At 40.5% G+C, this 22,434-nt stretch overlaps 1 protein-coding gene across 1 annotated transcript in view; it reads left to right on the forward strand.

Moving 5' to 3' along the window:
* Positions 1-22,434, forward strand: part of LOC145435019 (uncharacterized) — a 59,377-nt gene that overhangs the window by 4,482 nt on the left and 32,461 nt on the right. The window contains exons 2-9 of the mRNA XM_080312284.1: positions 13,622-13,867; positions 16,442-16,687; positions 16,758-16,880; positions 16,997-17,242; positions 17,316-17,438; positions 17,578-17,823; positions 18,166-18,285; positions 19,256-19,726. Coding sequence (XP_080168410.1) covers positions 13,624-13,867; positions 16,442-16,687; positions 16,758-16,880; positions 16,997-17,242; positions 17,316-17,438; positions 17,578-17,823; positions 18,166-18,285; positions 19,256-19,726 — 1,819 coding nt within the window. The 5' untranslated portion in view covers positions 13,622-13,623. The remainder of the gene's footprint in view (positions 1-13,621; positions 13,868-16,441; positions 16,688-16,757; positions 16,881-16,996; positions 17,243-17,315; positions 17,439-17,577; positions 17,824-18,165; positions 18,286-19,255; positions 19,727-22,434) is intronic.

Here is a 22,434-nt window from a genome sequence, read left to right on the forward strand (position 1 = left end):
AGTAGAGAGACCGTCCTCGCAGTGATAAATAATGCGTGGGTGAACAGATGGTGCCCTGACGAGTAAAAACACTCGATAGTGGTACCAATACAGCAAAACGGTAAACCGATCAGTGAAGCGTGATGGATGAAACATTCCACGACTGATTGCATCCTGCTACTGCACGTGCACGATGAAATATATATCTTGGCTAATCTGCTATGCTTCAATGATCACGACGCTGGCGGCTTGTTGATCAGCTGGTCAAGGAGTCGGCTGACGGCGGTGATTCTGTAAGTGCATTATAGGTTGGTCCGCAACTGATGATTTAGGATTCATTCAGAACATGTTGAGATGCGAAATACATGATGAACTATAAGAAAAGCTGCTTCACAATATCTTCAAATACATGACTGGATGGCTTATTGTGAAGGTAACCGTTGTAGCCTGTATGCCTTGATTACATTGATGGAAAGCACAAAAACACGCGGAAAAATACTGCAAAGGCGCTTATGCAAGTGGCAAACGAATTTCTAGTTTCAGAGGGGATGTACCATCATTGAATACAAATATAAAGCTTGACATTGGCACTACTTTGTCTGATCTTATTAGGCTGTTGTCGTGGTACATAATTGAAGTCTTGAATGCTGTAAGGGCTGGATGAATCAGTCATTTATGCTTGGCACTTGTCAGATTCTTGCAGCATAATGAATCATACCCGCAAGTGCTGTCAAAGTCCTCAATGATGCCGGGCAAAGGTCTAAAGATAAGCACAGACTGTGCTGGTGGGACCAACAAAAAGACAGTTTGCTTGCATTGCTTAGCATGCCCTTAATGAATGTTAGATCATTACCGGCTGCATCCCGACTAATGCTTGAATCAAACCAGACATGAACATAAAAGGATGGATTGAAGCGGTGTGGTAGTTACACTCTTCTTCAGAAAACCAATGTAAGCTACCTGGTCGGCCCACATATCTTCTGAGCATACAGGATTGAGTCCAGCATCCATCTCACATGTTATGCTGCACCGGTTTGGTGTTGTCTAATATGTCTTCTTACCTGCACCCAGAAAAGCAGGACCACTTGGCGTAATCTCAAGCATATCATATAGGTATTTCTTGGATCTATACTTAGTTCTTTAAGTTCATAATCATTCGCTATTTCACATCTGTCATGCATGTAAGAGGCCATGTTGCTCTAAACCTATCGTTACTTATAGTTTTAACACTAAAACATTCAATGACCAGATGTCTCATTTTATTGTTAAATCTCCAATGTACAATGCGCTTACATAATCATTGCCGTTAGAGATCTAATTGGACTAATAGAAGCACATAATCAGCAAGCCGCTGTGGTCGTGATCATTCAAGCATAGCTGAATAACCAATCAAGAGACGTGATTTCGTGATTACTAGTCTTCTCGCCGTTCTATGGTCGCTAACACGCCCACTCTACGGCAGCTACTTCCAAAGGCATTTAGACAAATGTTAACGACTTTACTATGAGCTTATTGCAGGTTCATTAGCGTTTTTTTATCAATAATCTACAGAATGAGACATGGATACGCATCTTTTATGAGATTTTCCAAATTATGGACAACCCTAATGGACATGCAGTTAACCCTAGGTATTTTGCGTCCTGATCATTCATTGCGGCTATGCCCTGGAATGCGGTCTTAGGCTACATAAGTAATCGAAATGCGGTCATGATTAACAGGAAGGTTGCCTACCTCTGTATTAGATGATGTGCTCTTTTTGACATGACGATAAATGTAAGGGGGTCAGGGGCGCGATTTTTTTGACCATCGCCAAGGGGGGTGCGTGTCAAAAAAGGTTGAGAACCGCTGGTCTAATGTCATATCACAGTTCTCTAATAATCTAAGACGAATTGTAGGCGAACGCAAGCCAGCAATCACGGTGTCTCGAACAACTTCCTTCTGATGCTCGTCGGAATTCACAGCAGCGAACATGCAATCTTTTAGCCAGAGTTAGCAATTTTAGCGAAAAATCGATGACGCACCTGACGAGAGGTTGCTAAGAGGTGTCTGGAGTAGATCAAGTTATTCTTCTTCTTTTAGAGCAGTGATTCCCAACCGCGGCCCTCAGCTAGCCTTCTTGCGGCCCCCACAAAAATATTGAGAAATCGATTTATGAAAAAAAATTATATTTATAAAACACTCTTGCTTGGCTTGGAGTCTGGAGTTTTCAATTAGGATTGCAGGAAAGTGTGTGTAGACTGCTAAGATTACGTCACTGCTGTTTCAATGCAATGTGCCCTAACTTTCTAGTTGAAGGGGCAGTACCTATAGATATAGGTATTGAGAGGACCGTAACTGCCGCATCCCAAGCCCCCCAATTGGGGGGAGCGAGCTCGAAGGGGGGCCGAAATTATTCAGTGAATTAGCATAAATTATAGATTACAATTGGGGGAGCGAGCTCGAAGGGGGGCCGAAATTATTTAGTGAATTAGCGTAAATTATGGAGTATTTTATGAAATTTTATGCAACTTTTTCAAAGATTTTTCGCGCTGCGCGCGATTTCAAGTTTCTAAGTACCCTAATTATTCGGTACTCTTCGACAAAGATAAAATACGCATAGATTTATAGAAGTAGGCATATCGGCGTTGGCCATTACCGCACCACGACACCCGAAGACACCCTAAAGTTTTAGGCCATGTAACATGCGACTCCAAGAAGCGTGTCAGAATGATCGGCAGCGAGAAAGCCTTGGACGAAAATGACTGCCCTTACGCTGACCGAAAACTTCGTTATGTATATCCAAAGTACATATAGGCATAATTGACCATAGGCTCCTAAATGACATGCGCCGAATGTTCCTGTCTTGGCAATCTGAACGTCACGAGACAAATAGTCTACCATCCCGCAGGGAAAAATTATATGCCAGTGAAGAACTACCAATTTGAAATCGTGGGCATCTTTTAGTTTGGTATGTTTGGGCGATTCTATATTTCTTGATATAGCAGACTGGAGATCACGAAATAACAAACAACATCATGTAACGAAGTCGTACCAACGGGTTCGCCCGTCCGAATATGTTCAATTATTATTTACGGGCCCTACAGTTTGCAAGACACCTCACTCAGCTCTACCGGTAAATCTGATCACGTGAGCAGAGAGGACAAGTAATTAATAGCAATATATATGCAATTGCCGATCTTATAGACCTATTTTATTTTGAATTATCGAAAATTTTCGCGCTCCACGCGGGCTCACTAAGCGGGGATCCTGATTTCGTGGCAGAAGCGAACAACGGCACGGGGGGGGGGGGCGGTTTATCGCCCTATGGGAGCTCAAGACCTAAGTGTTTTGGGGGGCCTGACGAAGTGCTGTTTCGTTCCTGCCAACAGGTAGCCCGGAGCTGTTAAATTATTATTGAGTGGTCCTACCTTTTCAAACATAACTCACTCGGCTCAACCGGCCACAAACATAACTCACTCGGCTCAACCGGCAAATCTGATTACGTGAGCAGAGAGAGGATAAAAATTGATACCAAGATATATGCAATTCCCGAATATATTGACCGATTCGATCATTAATTTTATATATTTTTCGCGCTTCGCGCGATTAGTCGAGAAAAGCTGCCTAAAACGGACACCCGATTTAGATGATAAATAGCGGTAAACAGCCATCTAACCTGAGAAGGTCTGGAGCTTCGAAGTTCTGTTTATCACCCTATGGGGGGCCCTGTTTATCACCCTATGGGGGGCCCAAGAGAAACGTTTATTTTTTTTGGGGGGGGGGGGGCTGACGAAGTGCTGTGACTCACGATTGAATACGTGGAGATGCGTTCTGCTTAGCCGGCAAAAAGCAGCATAATTTGTAGTTCTATAGCTTGCGACCCAAGCGTCCTAATAATTTGATATGTCGGTGTTTATCGAAAGCAAGTGTCGCACTGATTCCAAAAATACGAATTGAAATCTCGCCAGGGCAATAAAACTACTCCGAAATAGCCAGCAAAGGTTGGTTGTTCTGAACAACGGGAGCGCGGCAACACAATGGCCAATGGCGTCAAGCGAATGATCGGAACAATGCCAATTTTCATATTTTGGGTTCCTTTCATTGCCTTGGTATTCGTGCGGCCGCGGCCGTACTCTGAAATTCTAAATTTGGCCCTGCCACCGAGAAAGGTTGGGAACCACTGTTGTAGAGCTTTCATAGCCATAGCGTCTCATACGTAACGAGGTGTTCTACAAGTGCGAACACATCCTGCGATATGTATCCTATAGAATAGCCAATTTATCAATAGTCACATCAGCCGGAGGGTCAGAAGTGGATCGATTGGGAGCCGTCGAGTTTAAAGCGGAAGTCTGCGCGGCAACTAAGAAATTACCCAAACATCTTCTCCCAATGATTGAATAACTTCTGCGAGTTAGCCGAGCTAGGCATCACTTCCCGAGCTAGGCATCACTTCCAAAACTTGCACACATATGTACTTTTCTTGAGACAACGCCATGTTGAGATAACCACTGATGTTAATAAAATTGTTGTACCCTTCGGTAGAACTCAATACGATCGGTTCGGTTCCTAGGCATGTATTAACATAAAAGTAAGCTAGTCTATCTGAATACAACATGGCAATAAAACATAGTTAACGTAGCTACAGCGACACCGCACCCATCTAGTACGAATGAGATGAATAGTCCCCGACGTGAAGGTAATCAGAAGCAATCAGTATAAACACCCACTAGCGGTCAAAATGAACTGAATCACCACACTAGTGTTTGAAGTGTTAAGGAATGTTGATTGTTGAGTTGTGCCGTCATAATTCCGGGTATAATTTCTGGCGAATGTGCTTACCTCGTGGTTCGGTTTTAGTGTTTCAAGACCTCGCTCGCTGTTTGAACGGGTACGCTGTTATATACACTGCTGTGTGTGCTGGACTGGTGTTCGTCAAATATTAGGAATAAGAATCTCAAGCCGCAGGTAGATGTTGTAGATTCTGAATTTTATGATAGGTTATGCGCTCTTGCTAATCTGCTGAACAGTCACGATGTCGCTCTTGCTAATCTGCTGAACAGTCACGATGTCATCTGCTACAATATGGATAAGTTGAATTGCGGTAGAATGTGTAATTGGCCAACGTCGGAGATACAAGTTAAAGGTGAATTAATAACCCACGATTTATGGAAATACGTTGCAGAAAAAGACGTAGAGAATGCATCCAGGTCTAAGAAGACTGGAGCCGCCGGAATAATACTGCGTAATCTTGATGGCTCTGTGTTGCCGGCTGTAGGCTACCGGAAGAGCATCATAGTGATCCGAAGAAAATATGGGAGGATCTGGAAAAGTTCGATGATGTTTCTATCACTGAAACGACTTCAACGGATACGAATGTTATTGAAAAGATTCCAGAATGTCAATTGCTGTTTCAAAGAATGGCTTGTATGGTTCATGCCGTTAGTGGTAGTGACCAGGTTTTCGAAGTGATAAAGCATTTACCGTCCAGTTTCGAAGTGACGCGTTCGTATCTTGTGAACGAAATACAAAGTAAACCGGGTTATTCGTTGGAAGATTAAGCTACTGTCGCACTAATTCCGAAAATATCAATCAAAATATGGTCAGGCTCCGTATACTTTTAAATGAAAAATCACCCTAAACATCTAAAATCCGCATTGTTCAGAACAATCGGATGACCGCAAAACAATGACCAATTGCGGATTGTTCGAACAATCCGATAAGTCAGACTCGGCGGGCGAATTCTAAGTGGTTCAGTGCCTGATCACTAGGGCAAGTTTTTGCAACGTTTGCAACTTTTTTTTACAGCTTCCGGTAGCTTCCTAAATACTCGTAAGATATGTAGAATGCTGTTTCAAGCTGTTTGAAGGAATGTTATAGTGCAACTTTTATCCATTTTTTTCATGCAACTTTTTGCAACTTTCTCGATTTTTCATGAAAGTATTTTCGATTCTGGTGAAATACACGGCAAAATTCGACTGAAACAGCGTAAATCAGCACAGAAGTAGACTTTTACGGGTATTTTGGGAGCTGAGCCGGAAAATTGACTTTTTTATTTTAGTCAACCGAGCAAAATGTGGTCAAAATGCAACTTCTGCAACTTCTTTCAAAAATAAATGCAACTTTCCAAGGATTTAACTGACGCAAAAACTTGCCCTACTGATCACATTTTCATTTACCTTTTCGGCGTCAGTGTGACAGTAGCTTTCGATCATGACCAGATTCGGTAAATTCTGAGCTCTGGAAGACGACTTTTGGATTGACAGAAATCCTACAGTAGCTGCCGTAAATCCTACAGTAGCTGCCGTAAAATAAGTCTGAGTAAAAGCTTTAGCGAAGCGGAACGAAGCTGCAAAATCGGTTGTTGCCATTCCATGTTTAGTTGTTTACATTCTATAGTTTCACCCATGGAAAGTAGAAACCTGGGTATGCCGCATCGTGGTTATAGCGATGGCTTTCGTTCGTGTGAGTAAGCAATATCTGATGTTTACGTTTCTTTTCCTGCCTCGACACAGACTGTCCGTTATCTGTAACAGTGGCAGTGGTGCGACCAGTAATATGAGTTGCATTTCTGAGATGTTTATTGAAGTGACACCCTTTCGTGTGGGAATTGAATTATGTGATGGTAAAGTCATATATGCTGAGGGAATTGGGACCCTTCGTATGGCGATGTATGAAAATGGCGAGAGAACTGGTATTGCCGATTACCAAAACGCACTTATGTCTCCGACTTATCAACAACAGTTTTCCATGAGTGTCGCTGTTGATAATCCCAAATATGAAGACGCTTTTGATTCGGATGGTATTCGCATTTTTTATAGAGATGCAGGGCTCAATGTTGCTACTGGCAGTGTCGTGGACAGTTTGTATGTGCTTGATTTTCGTCCATGTAGCGAAAAAGAAATGCGCTGTTCTATGCATTCGTACTGATAATGATGGCCAATATATCAGTAATGAATATGAATCTTGGCTTAAAGAGAAAGGAATACGGCGTTGCTGAACGTCTTGATAGAGTACTATGTGAATGAGCTATTGTTATGATTCATGGATCGCAGGTACCACCGCATCTATGGCCTGAAGCGATTATGACCGCTAATTATTTGACGAACAGAAGTAGTACTGCTGCTTTGGATTGTAAAACACCGCTTGAAATGTACCGCGGCACCAAACTTTCAGTCTCAATATTGTCGCATCCAGCAACTGGTTTGCCCTTGGCACAGAGTCCAGAGGCCTGAAAAATGCCTTGCACTCTGAGCATTGAGATTTATGGAGGGAAGCTGCGCGAGAAGATACAAAATCAATGCATGATTTGAAAGTGTGAGTGTTGGTCAAATCTCGTGCTGATGCAAAGATACTTGGATGTAAATGGTTACTGAAATATAAGTATGACGAGAATGGACATGTGAACCGTGCGAAAGCACGTCTCGTGGCACTTGGAAACAGTAGTCGAATATGTGGAAGAGATTATGAGAAAAAGTTTGCACAGGTGCATGCAAGCTCATTTCGTGTCTTCATTGCTATAGCGAATAAGAATAGTTTGCAAATTCATCACATGGATGTTGAAACTGCATTTTTCCATGAGAAACTGAATGAAACAGCGTATATGAAACAGCCTGAAGGATTTATAGTAAAGGGGAAGGAGAATATGGTGTGTTTGCTGAAGAAATCAAATCATGGGTTGAAGCAATCACCGCGTTGTTGGAACCAAGTTCTTCATGAGAAATTGACTGGGATGGGATTCGAACAAACTGTATCCGACCCATTTATAACTTGTAGATCCATTGGAACATGATATGGCGAAATTATTCATTTGACGGTGTATCTCATTTTTTTTTTGGGAATGCGTTTGAAGCAAGGATATGATTACATATGTATTGGGTAAGATAGTTTCGCTCATTTGGTGTTTGAAAGATTCCGAATGTCTGACTGTCGACCGACATCTACTCCGATGGGTCCTGGTGCAAAACTAGAAAAGTCGAAGTCAACTGATACAAAGTTTGATGTATCTACGTGTCCTGACTTAGACCCAATATCCAATGACCAGGAACGCAGAACGCCGAGTCCAATACTACTTTAATATTAGCGAGACGTACAACTAACAGCAACTCGGCAATTAAGGAATGACCATACCCACGACAGCGGGTGCAATATAAGGCAGCGTAATGATTACATCAACAATGATTACTAACACCACACTACGGAAGTCTGCTCTATCTGGCACTTTATACCAGATCTGATATTGCGTTTGTTGTGGCGAAACTGGGTCAATATAGCAGTGATCCGACTGTGTACCATTGGCAGATGATAAATCATTTGTTACGATATATTCGTGGAACTGTTGATTATGGGATACCTTACAAGCGTTAGCCGAATTCAATCATGGATTATGCAGATGCTGATTTTGGTGAAGATCGAAATGACAGAAAGTCAACGTCTGGATACGTAATAATGAAAAACAATGGTCCTATTGCATGGAGATATAAAAAACAAACCGTGACGGCCCAGTCAACTGCTTGCTGAAGCCGAATTTCTAGCGTGGAACCTTGTCGCTCGAGAAACTGCTTGGTTTCGTCAGTTCCATGAAGAAATGGGAAGAAAGATTGATGGACCAGTCACACTATATGAAGATAATCAAAGTGCTATTGCTATGTGCAAGAATCCTGTCAACCACCAAGCAAATAAACACATTGCAATAAAATTTGGTTTTATCAAATATGAGCCTGATGGTAATAGAATTCAAATTAGTTATGTACCAAGTGCTGTTAAATTGGCCGATATCCTGTCAAAGCCTTTACGTCGACAACCCTTCTGTTACCTGAGAGATAATATTGGTCTGTTACATGAGAGATAGTATTGGTGTTAGTCAAATGCAAGCATGATGATCAATAAAAAATTTCCAAAGAGTGTTGAAAATCATGATTTTATAATGCTTGAGATATTGTTGAACCGTTGGAAATAATGTTGGCTGCTATACAAGTGTTTGAAGTGTTAAGCAGTGGTTCTAAACCGGGGGTCCGCGGACCCCTGGAGGTCCGGGACACCTCTAAATTTGCAAGATGATGATGGATAACAATTTTTATTTCGTTTTTAAATTAGGGAAAGCATAAGGCATTTTTCCTCCACAACTGGTAAAACCTCATTACTCACATCAGAATAATCTTCTGACATGAAATATCTTACTGTAAAAATTCATTTTTATTGCTGTTTAAAGACGTTTTGTTGGGGTCTGTGGAAAAAAATAAAAATATGGATTCAAAGTTGTCGGTGTCATCAAATTAGTGAACAGTCGTTTAAAATAAATACTCCTCAATTTTTTTTCCAATGAAGGGATTGAAACCTCGCCACGAAATCCACTTATCCTGTTATATACATATCCACTCGCATTGACTTAAAAGGCTAAAAAAGCCAAGAAATGACAGTGGATCGAGCTGAAAGTCGACGGCAAAAGAACCGACGAAAGCCTGGAAAATAACGAGACTGAGAGAGTGCAAGAGAATTTGAACATGAAGAAATGCCTCGAAATGTGTAAAATATATCTTGTCGTGGAGAACAAAGCCGTAAGATGGGCTTTAAGCACCAGCGTTGTGTATTGTAATATTAATATTATTATTACTAGTTTGGTTGTATTAAGGCTAAATATTCAACCTAAATAATCAACCTAACTCCTGAACTGACGCGCCACTGCTGTGGATGCCTGCCAAACGATCGGGATATATCGCACCTGGGCGTATCCGCCGTCGGAACAAGCGTATGACGCAAGAGGACTCGTCAACTCCGAACACACAAGAAGAGCACCATAGAGGAGATATTTCTCAACATGGCGACTGTGCGGCATCGAAGTGTGGCTCACAAACCAGCTCTGCAGCAAATGAACAAAAAGAAGAGACACAGATGGAGTAAAGAAGGGTATAAAGAAATAATGAGATGTTACTGCTAGCTAAACTTGAAAACTCGCCAGGAGTAACCGAAGGAACTTTTCAAAAATGGAAAGAGAGGACAAACAACTTTCCAACCATGACTGCCAATACCCTGGCAACTATGAGACGCTGTGTAATCACAAAATTATCAGAACAAGAACTCGCAGAAATCGAGAGCGAAGTTTGTAACAAAAACATAGCAAATTTTGAGGCACTAGAGCTTCAATTCGGCCAAGATGACCTGATTCCGCTACCACCACTTGGCAACCTGAACATCACAGAAGTAGAATTACAAAACACCACCAACAACACCTAACGATGATGATATGGACACGTAATTAGAATTGGAGATCAAAAATCAAATCATCGACCAAATGAACTCCACATTGGATATAAATAACAGTGAATTTACCTGACATACAAATTACAAAGAAACTGAAAACTGATATTGCAGTAGCAAACAAAATCTTGACAAAAACCATACTATCTGTAATTCTAAATGAAAAAGATGGAGAAAGGCCGCGATGTCCCAACAACAATCAACAACCTCATTTTTAGCACTGCAGCAGTTGACAACAATCAACAAACTCATTTATAGCACTGCATCAGTTATCTCAGAAAAGCACTGCAAAGACCAAGACATGTCAATAAAAAAGGGGAAGCCTTAAACCAGCTTGGCAACGTAGAATTGAAAAAAAAATAGCAAAGCTAAGGTGTGCTGTTGCGATACTCTCAGAACTAAAAAAAGGTAATGTTACCCGCAAAGTAAAAAATAAAGTAAAAATAATAGAACTGGAGCACTAAACAAAACTGCAGTCAACAGAAAAAAGTGGCAATGCTGCAAGAAGATTTAAAAATGAGAATATGCGCGAAAGCGCAACGGCCACTGCAGATGTGGAATCATTTTGGAAGAAAATATGGGAAACCAAAAAATAGCACAACTCAAATGCAAATTGGATAAAATACCTCCACACTGACCACCTACAAAACCAGAACAACAATGGTCAGAAATCGCAAAACAAGAAATCAAGGAGGCCTTAAAAAGTGCACTGAACTGGAAAGCAGCTGGTCCTGACCAGATCAAAACACTGACCAAAATCATGGCAAAACGAAGCTACAAGCAACTAGAATATCTTCTTCCGCCTGAGCAGAAAAGATGCAAGGAAGGCGCCCTTGGCTGTAAGAATCACCTGCTCCTTGACAAAACCATTTTTGAAAACTGCAAGAGGGGACACACTATAACCTCAGCATGGCATGGATAGACCACAAAAAAGCTGCCGACTCAGTCCCTCACACATAGATACTGAACAAATGCGTATGTACAAAATGAATCCGATCATCATTAGATTTATTGAAGACTCGATGAAAAATTGGCATACAAAATGTTGATCAAACATGACCAAGGTGAAATAGTACCCTGTACACTTCAGATCCGCAATGGAATATTTCAAGGCGACTCATTCTAGCTACTTCTAGTCTGCCTCAGCTTAGCTCCACTCAGTGAGTTGCTGAGAAAACATGAAACAGGATACGTGATGAAAAAAGCAAAAAACTCTGAAGGTCAAAAGATTCATCCATCACCTTTTGTTCATGGATGATCTGAAACTGCATGCGAAATCCGATGCGGACCTGAATACCGAAATGTAAATTGTTCATTAGTTATTGTAAGATATAAAAATGACATTTGGCATGGATAAATGCTCAAAACTTACCATACGACGTGGAACAGCCACCAGCACTGGCGACATGAAATTCAAAATGGGCGAAACCATAACGGAATTGAATGCCGAAGCTCTATATAAATATCTAGGGATATCTGAAAGCGATAACATTAAACATACTGCAATGAAATCAATTATAAAAAAGAATAGATTAGCAGGCTCGAGTCAATTTTAAAAACTGAACTCAATTCCAAAACAAAATCAATGCCATAAACAGTCTTGCAGTGCCTGTCTTGAGATATAGCTTTGGTGTGGTGAACTGGTGCAAAGATGAAATAAGAAAATTGAACACAAAGACGAGAAAACTGATGACAATGCACCACATGCATCACCCAAAATCTAATACACAAGGACTTGTACATCCCCAGAAAAAAGGTGGTCGATAACTATAGGAAATTGAACAAACTTTCAAAACAAAAATCATTGGCTTGTCACAGTACATTAACAACAGCGATAACATTTACTGCAAACTCATTGCACAGGAAGACAAACAGCGCAAAACAAAATCTCTCAGCTATCCACACGACAAGTAGCCTACGTTACGTCAGAGGAGTCAACATCGAAACAGCTAATCTATACAATGCTGAAAACACTGTTGCCAAACCCACAACAATAGCAAAAGCAGAACGAGTGCAATACAAAAATGCAACACTCAAAATGAGAGAAACGATATTGGAACCGATGCCTCTTCATATACATCACAAGAAGTTGACTTCACATCCCCACGTAAACAAGCTTTCATGGACCTGGCTATCCAACTCTGGCCTGAAACCGGCAAGCGAAGGATTCATTTTCGCAAAACTCACGAGACATATCCAACAGATTTCGGGTAGATTTCGGGTAACGTTCGATTCGACACGATCCAGAAGATCACGTTATTGGGCACTGTGCAGTGTGAATATTCTTCGGAAGGCCTTGAATGCACCAGTGGACTAAAATTACACTTGTGAATCACAGTATACTTTATGTAATTTCGATTCTTCATTTTCAATCATCTCTACCTCTGCTCTGTACCCCTTGCCGATTCTTCGTCTACTGCAATTCTGTAATCTGACTTCTCCATGCATTGCGTAGAAATAATAATTTGGCTGTATTACGGAAATTTTGAAAATTTACTCCAATCTCGCCATTTTCCTTTGAGGGCAGGTTGCTCCTCAGATTATGTGTGCATTTTCCAGTTTTACTGTGAATAAAGAATAATAATAATAACATAACCACTATTCCAGAATAACTTCAAGATGATATGCTAGATAAATATGAGTAGGCTGGACGTGATATGTTCATGAAAAATATGTTTCTTCATTATGGTTCCATAAATGTTGCGACCACACCAAAAGTGTCGACGGAAGCGTTACTCATTAATATTGCATTAGCCTCCATCTACCTTTGTGGAAAGAAATTTTCGGCACTCGTTGATATCAAGTCGAAGACGCGGACTTTCAACACCACAGCTGCAAAATTAGCTTCGAAATAATAAAAGCCTACCCAATTTCTACATAAATAGTATGATGTTATTTTCAAGAAAAGACATTTTGTTACTGTTTATCACAAGCCTACAGTTCATATTTGCACAAGAAAGATGACGGTCGCACCATAATTGAGCCATATTTGAATTAAAACTTGCGGGGGTCCGCGAAGGTCCGTCATGGTGAAAAGGGGTCCGCGCAGCCAAAAAGGTTGAGAACTATTGTATTAAGGAATATTGAATGCGTGAAGTTATGTGTTGATAATTCCGGGTATAATCTCTGGCGAATGTGCTCACCTCGTGGTTCGGTTTTAGTGTTTCAAGACGTCGCTCGCTGTTTGAACAGGTACGCTGTTATATACTCTGCTGTGTGTGTTGGACTGGTCTTTGTCAAGTCTAAGGAATAAGAATCTCAAGCCGCAGGTAGAACGGTGTAGATTCTGAATTTTATCCTATGTGACCTCGGGATATAATTTTTAAATCGTAATAACAATTCATCAACATATATGTTTTTGGTATATGCATGTGACAATATTCATATTGTAAATCTCGGCTTATTTTAGATATGGACGAATGTTCCGAGGGACTTCATACCTGTCACTACAACGCAACTTGTGGCAACACCGATGGCTCATTTCTTTGTGAATGTATGGCTGGTTATGCCGGAGATGGTGAATCGTGTACAGACATTGACGAATGCGTGGAAGATTTTCACGAATGCCACTTCAATGCAACGTGTTCCAATAATGAAGGTTCTTACATTTGTGAATGCGACACTGGATATTCCGGAAACGGGAAATCATGTACAGGTATCATAAATGAGCATTTACGTAGCCTATATATAATATATGTTTCATTATATATCAGAACTGGGCAAAGTGCGGCCCTCGAGTCAAATGCAGCCCGCAGAGCTATTCTGAGTGGCCCGCGAACGGTTACTTTGAATTCAAAACATAAAACCTACTTTCCACTGTTGCTGAGTGGACTGTAACCTAAACTGAACCCAAAATTCGTTTACTTGCAAGCCTGTTCGATAATAAGACGCGATTAAGCAGCCTACTTATATCGCATACGTAATCCAGATTCAATATCAAGTCAATGTAGCAAATTTCGCCGTAACAAATGAAGTCACAAGAAGCCACCAAACCTTCTCTTTTGCCATTGTCACATTACGCATTACACGGTCTGTGCTTCAAAGTGTTACTACGTTTCAAAATCCCTAATTCGTAAAGGTGCCCACGACTAATATTAGTCATCATGAGTACCATATCTGCCCCACCGCAAACCTCCCAATTGGAGGGTCCGAAATTATTTCGTAAATTATCATAAATTACAGAGCGTTTTGGAAAATTCATGCAACTTTTTCCAATTTTTTTTTGCGGTCGGCGCGATTTCAAGTTGCCAAATGTCTTTATTTTAGGGTACTCTTTCCCCAAGGAAAAATACGCAAGATTTATAGAAATGGGCATATCGGCGTTGGTCATTACCACGCCACGATGCACCGAGACATATAAAGTTTTAGGCCATGTAACATGCCACTCCAAAAAGTGTGCCAGCACGATCGCCAGCGAGAAAACCTTTTGCCGAAAAGGATTGCCCTAATGCTGAACGAAAACTTCGTTATATATACAAAATACATATAGGTTTGATTGTCCATAGGTGCCTAAATAACTGACGCCGAATATCTTGGCATTCTGAATCTCACAAGACATACCATCCCGCATGGAAAAATTATATGCCAGTGAAGAAATACCAATTTGAAATCGCGTTCGTCTTAAAGTTTAGTGGCCTACGTCTGGGCGATTCTATATTTTTTGATATAGCAGACAGGAGGTCATGGAATAACATCATGTTACAGAGTCATGCCAACAGGCCCTACAGTTTCCAAGTCATCTCACTCAGCTCTACCGGTAATTCTGATTATGTGAGCTGAGAGGACAAGAAATTTTTAGCGATAGATATGCAATTCCCGATCCTATTGACCGATTTTACTATGTTTTTGCGCCTCGCGCCGGCTCGCTGGGCAGTACGGCTAAATTCCTGGCAAAAGCGAACAACGTGATTGGGGGTGGGTTTATCACCCTATGGGAGCCGCAGAATCCAGTTTTTTGGGGCCTGACGAAGTGCTGTCTCGTTCCTGCCAACGGGTATACGCCCGAAGATGTTTTATTATTATAGAGAGGTCCTACCTTTTCAAACACACCTCACTCAGCTCTACCTGTAAATCTGATTACGTGAGCAGAGAGAGGATAGAAATTGATAGCAATATATATGTAATTCCCGATCATATTGACCAATTCGATCATGAATTATATAAATATTTCGCGCCTCGCGCGTTTAGACGAGAAAAGCTGACTCAGCAAACGCCCCCAACGTAGATGATAAGTAGCGGTAAACAGTGTATAGCCTGAGTGGGGTCTGGGAGCCTCATCCTCCAGAACTTTTGTTTATCATCATATGGGGGGCAAGACCAACGTTTTTAGGGGGCTGACGAAGTGCTGTTACGTCCCTGGTCATCATCACCCATAAGTATGAACTAGCATGTCAAAAAAAGAAAGCCAAAAGCTGAAATTCGAAGAAGGTTAGGAGGACTAAACATTTGTTTATAGGAGTCAGGGAACTGTCTTTGTAGTAGTTAGAGCCGAGCAGGTCGCCGTGTTTATGGAGTATAATTTAAGTGAGTCTTATGACAAAAATACGAACACATACACTCGGTCAAAGGAGGGTGAATTTCCGAATAACAACAAAACTATTTAGCAAAGCCGCACACTGCTCCGAAGGGAGCGACGAAGACAATAAGCTTTGTAGTATCTCGAATACATTTTAGTCTTTTGATAGGAAAACGCGGATAGGGGTTTAAATACAGTTTAAAATGTATCATGTTTTACATTGTTTCGAAATGTGACGGCAAATAAAAAAATAGTTTTTTGGTAATTAAACCTCATTTTCTCATTCCCTAATATCAACACAGCAACACATCAACACAGCAGCGTTTATTACCAGTGTCAATTTACAAATAAAGTAAATACGCTGGAGAATACGGCTAAATTATTTGACTCGGCCCGCCAACTTATTTTCTGCTTCTCATTAATTGCCCACCCCTGTTCTACATCCTAATTTCTTCAGATATCAATGAATGTTACAACAATATACATGATTGTCATTCTAATAATTCTAATGCCACCTGCATCAATGGATTCATTGTCATTGCATATGCCCTCGGGTTCATTGGAAATGGGGACTCATGTGATGGTAAATTGTTGTAAATGACGTAAATGTTTCGTTATAACAATACATCAAAATATTATTTAATGTTTGATGGTATTTTCTGTTGAAGAATTTGTATGTGCCATTATAAATCATATTTTCTCAACTTCTTTTAGATGTAGACGAGTGTAAAGAAGAAATTCGTAACTGTTATTCTAACGCAACTTGCGGCAACACGGATGGCTCGTTTCGCTGCGATTGTGACGTGGGTTTTACTGAAAATGGCGAATCGTGTACAGACATTGACGAATGTGTCGAAGGTATTCAACAATGCCATACTAATGCAACATGTTACAATCATGAAGGTTCTTACAATTGCGAATGCGACACTGGGTATTCTGGAAACGGGAAATCGTGTACAGGTATTATAAAGGACCATATATGAATATCTAATGAAGGCATGTACCTCATTCGATATCCCGATTGCTTCAGATATCAATGAATGTTTCAACAATATACACAATTGCCATTTGTATGCCACCTGCATCAACAACGATGGCTTCTTTATTTGCGAATGCGATCCCGGATTTGCGGGAAGTGGGGAATCCTGCGATGGTAAATTTAAAATGAGAACGAGAACGCAAATCTTTGAAATATTTTTGAATATCGTAAAATGTATTCCTCGGAATACCTTTCTGAATATTTAAAGTATTTTTCACGACATATCTTAGATGTGGATGAATGTTCGGAAGCACATCTTATCTGTCATTACAACGCCACATGCACGAACACTGAGGGCTCGTTCCTTTGCGAATGTGGTGCCGGATATACCGGAGATGGGGAATCGTGTGACGATATCGATGAATGCGTCGATGAATTTCATGAATGCCATTCTAATGCCACATGTACCAACGATGACGGATATTACATTTGTGAATGCGACACCGGATATTCTGGAAATGGGAAATCTTGTACAGGTATCATAAATGACTATTGACCATAGGAGTTTGTAATACACATTTCATTGCGTACGTATCCTGATTTCTACAGATATCAATGAATGCTCAAACAATCTACATAATTGTAACTCCAATGCCACCTGCATTAACAATGACGGATTCTTTGTCTGTGTATGTGACGTTGGATTTACAGGAAACGGGGAATTATGTTCAGGTTAGTTGTAAATGACGTAATCATTCTTTAATAATGATAGTTTATGCTTATGACATATTGTATGGAATAGTTGTAAGTCAGTTTAGTTAAGATTCATCCCAGTGTTAAATATTCAAATTTTGAATATTCACCATTCTAGATGTTGATGAATGTTTGGAGGGGTATCAACTCTGTGACATCAACGCAAATTGCCTCAACACTGATGGATCTTTCTTTTGTGAATGTGATATTGGATATACAGGAAACGGAGAATCGTGTACGGATATTGATGAATGCGTCGAAATTGTTAATGATTGCCATTTTAATGCAATATGTTCCGACCATATCGGATCCTACGTGTGTGAATGTAACATCGGTTATAGTGGGGATGGAAAACTATGTCAAGGTTTGTTATGCATTAAATTGCCTGCAATTATACTGTCTTGCATCACGTGAAGCGGGAAAACCTTGGCTAAAACATAAATCCAATCTTTTCAATTTGAAAAGGGTTTAGTCCAGGGGTTGCTAACCTTCCTTTTTACCTATCCCTTGCTAGAATGAGTTGCTAGCATTGAGTCGCTTTTCTATCAGCAAAATTCACTGAACGTTTTGATATTTTCGTCTCCTTCTTCGACAAAATCTCCTCCATGCGGGGAAGGGGGTTGAATCACTACCGTCCTGAATTTTAACCAAGCATCTTCTGATACTTTATATCTAAATATAATCTAAATTTTGGTATGGGCTGCAGATATCGACGAGTGCTCTGAGTCACATAATTGCCACTTGAATGCATCTTGCGTCAATGGGGAAGGATTCTACATATGTGGATGTGACTTCGGATTTAGTGGAGATGGCATTAATTGTACAGGTGACTGACACTGTTGAATGTTGATTAATTCTTAAACTATCCAAAACTACGGATTATATTGAATCGATGACTGGTCATGTAAGTATTGGAAACATAAACTGTATTCACGTATAGTGGGACAGGAGTGGCAGATTAGCCTTATGATGTATTTTGATTTTCTTTTATTTGTACAAGTATTGATAGTTCTGAATACATTTGTGGTATTTGATTTGTGCTGAGCTAGAAATCGTTGCTGTTTCTTCTCCATAGCTAACACCATTGTCCGCTGACTAGGTACCTTCTATTAAGTTTTGATGTTGTCACAAAGATATTGAAATCACCGAATTCACGAAAACAATATGCAGAGCTGGTAGTGGGAATGTTATTGACAACGGCGAGGTCGAGAAGCTATACTCTAATGAACGATGACATCTCCATTGCCACGAGCCTAAAATATGGTATAGTTTTCAGTCTACATTATATTCATGATAACATGGCGCAATGCAGGGTGGACGGAATTTGAACTACGGACAGTTTTCTCTTTCCTATGTCGAAGATATTTCCACCACCTTCTTCGCCACATTTTCAAATTCATTTATGTATGATGCAGCTTCTATAGAACCTGGTTCAACTACTATCTTCGTTACGGCCGAAAAACCCACCGCCGCCATTGACACTAAAGTCCCTGTTTACGAGACAACGAACATTTCTGATCCCACCACTCATTTTTCCACTGTTATCACCGGTGTTGAAACGACTACATTTGAAACCACTCATCCTGAACGAGTTTTAGGCAATCTCGGTGATGCTACTAAAGTTATTGTTACGAGAACATCATTATATGACCTCACCGAATAACACACTCCCTGCTACAATAGAAACAACGGCTCCGTTCACCACCAAAACATACCTGTTGTAACAACGCCCACTGAAAGTGAAGCGGATATTACTTCATCGAGATTGACAACAATAGCGGTATTTATTGTTCTAGCAACCGAATCGGATGAATCAACCACTGTCATCAGTTTACAATCAACCACAGCCAACCTGAAGGAATCAACCGCTACAGATACTATTCGTGAATCCACCCTGACATCAGTTACGCAGGGAACATCTGCGCCTGTGACTATTCCAACGGCAGAACTAGAATCTACTACTATCCCTACCATGAAATCAACCAGTGAGAGTACTATTCCTATAACATCCACGCCTGAAGGCGTTTCTACGACTCCTGCCACCACCACCACTGAAAGAACAACAAAATACACGGCAACTTCGACAACTGTAATCTTGACCACTACTAACCTGGCATCTACAACAGATTCACAAACTTCTACCACCATCACATCATCAGTAGCACAGTCAACTGTCACTACTATGTCAACGTCTTTACCAATCACAACAATGTATAGTGTTTTCAACCAAACATCAGCCACGACAGAAGATGAAGCTCCTGAACCAGGTATGATTGTTATTCAATGTATATTTCCCATCTTCTCCCACTGATACAATAAATGAAATTTGACTGCGGTGTACCGAATATGGCCATATAGCAGAGGTCTCAAACTCAAATGCTCACGGGCCCATTTCCTGCTTTTTTGATTGCGCCGCGGGCCGCAGCACCAATACCGAGGGATTCAATCTATTTTCAAGTAGACCTTATTTGACGGAACCTTGCAGACTGACATTCCCCACATAGCGTGAAAATGTGATTCACTATTGTGAATTCACGCCTAGCATGAAAAAAAGATTAATTCAAGATACTTGAATTAAATTGTTGCTATACTTGGCATAGTAGTTGTATATTTAGATGTAGACACCATGTAAGAGTAGGCTACACCTGCTTCAGGACATCGTAAAAGCTGTCACGCTAAAATTTTGTTGCTAATAGCGGGCATTTGGCGTAGTGTCACAATTATAGGTAGAATATTTTAGAATTTAAAAAAGATTGATTTGATATCAGATCATTGGAGCAGTGCAGCGTAATCCGGGTTTCGGACATACTCCCGATAACTATAGGCTATTACATGATCATGTCATTACCAAAGTCAAATTAAATCGGCGTTAGATTTACCTTCGAATATTGGAACAGATCTATAACAAATTGAATATATAGATTACTCTGCCATAGCAATAGAAATGTACATTGTTTCACTGGTATTCATTGGTGTTACAGCTGTGCAGCGTATATTATGAAGAGACTTTATACTCGCCGCATTTAATTAGCGATAATAACCAGGATAAATATACCCAAGATGACACAGGATGTAACTAACTACACATCAAGATTTCTAAATACGCTACACATCACAAACTATAAGACCTTTTGATATATTACCATTACCCATGCCAGTTTGATAGTTTGTTGTGTCTGTGGTTGTACCAAGCCACGGCGTTCCGAGTCACAATAAGTTCTCTGATTGTAACGTTTGACGCGACTCAGCTAGAGTCATTTTCATTTTCACACATCAAGTCCGAGTTCGAGTAATTCTACAAAAGGTCTTGCCCAGGTTCAAATCACAATTTTCATTCACGAGTCATCAACGGGCCATATTTTACCATCATAAACAAGTATGGGAACGCAGTATAGTTGACTTTCCATTGCGTGGTAACTTTTGAAAGTGGTGTAATATTGAAGATTGATGAGTAGTTTCAGGCTTCTGGAGTAGTTTTAGAGCGAATTTCCAGTTCTCAAATTGAGAAAAGATGCTTAGCAGTTTAATATTTTGACAAGTATTCGAAATCCAAATTACCATCGCGGGCCGCACAAATGGTCTCGCGGGCCGCATGTTTCAAACCCCTGCCCTATAGCAATCAGAAGACATATAGTGAACCATATGGACTTTTATATTGTATTGGCATCGGTGTCCAACTTCGACACTAGGTTTCTTTTTTCATTTCCCTGCATTCACCTATTACACTGTGCTGCGGTAATTTTGAGGTTACTAAAGTAGCCTATTGACGGTTCTTAGTGTACTTTTTGATGAAGAATCCAAAACCTTTATCCGTTTTCTTCAATCAGGTCCATTGTTTTGGCAAATTGCATTTGAATTTGTGAAAAGTGAAAACCCGGGTTTTCAGCGTTATGCGATTGAGATTTGAGACGTCATAAAAAGGATTTAGCGATGAAATTTTTATGAAAAGTTTAGAAAATATTCCAATTATGACGAAGATCTTTCCATAGTATGCTGTCAAGATGTTTCAGGATTAATATCAGCTCTGGGCATAGTCTGCAGTTCAGCAGAACGGCGATTGTTTTTGGACCCAACGTTTTAGAGCAGGGGTGTCAAACTCATCTGATCTCGCGGGCCGGATTCAACACTTCAGATCGCTCGCGGCCAGCATCAAAATTCTTCAATCCCAAAATGCCTAAAATTCCATGCTCTTGATTTTCATTTGTATTACGTTATATTACGGATCGTAGGGGTACTATTCTAGCTGCACCTTTATTCGCAAACAGGGGAATTTACAATAATACGATGATTGGCCGGCTGAATACAGTAATAAACCAATATAACAGTGGTTCTAATGATATGATATAAGTTGGCACAGTCCTATGATCCATTCGTTTTTGCGATATATTGGCATCAACGTTGTGAAGAATGTAAAAGGTTTACCTGTAAACGCGGACGTTGGATTTCGCTTCATATTATTATATATCGATTTGGAGTTCTCCCGAGGCTGGCGACCTCTATTCTATGTCTCATGTAACCTGCATATAAGGGTTTCGCATTGGCGTTTTCGCTTATGTGAATAACTAGTTTTTGGTCAGTGAAATGCATTCGCATTTTTTTTGCCTTTTCGGAATTGGGTTTCAATGTCAGCGAACTGCTCTTAATGGTGACTAGACAACACAACACCGCATTCGGGTGGTTATAATGTGGCCTACATACATACTCGACATGTGCTGTCTTGAAGGACTATTTATTGAAAGTATTTATTACTAAAAAACATTTTTTAGAAATGTGATGGATAACATACGCATTTTTCAATCTTCTCAGAATTGCTTCGCGGGCCGGATGCGGTCCGCCGGTCGTATGTTTGACACCCCTGCATTAGAGTTTGAAGGCAGTAGTACTAAATAGTGACATTGGTTCTGTTGCTGTTGGACAATTGGACATTCAGTGAAGCTCACTGAATGCTATGAAGACATTCAATTCCTTTTGAAGC

This window comes from Botryllus schlosseri, chromosome 3 (assembly GCF_051294905.1).
Source record: "Botryllus schlosseri isolate E-star chromosome 3, Bs_hap1, whole genome shotgun sequence".
NCBI lineage: Eukaryota > Metazoa > Chordata > Ascidiacea > Stolidobranchia > Styelidae > Botryllus > Botryllus schlosseri.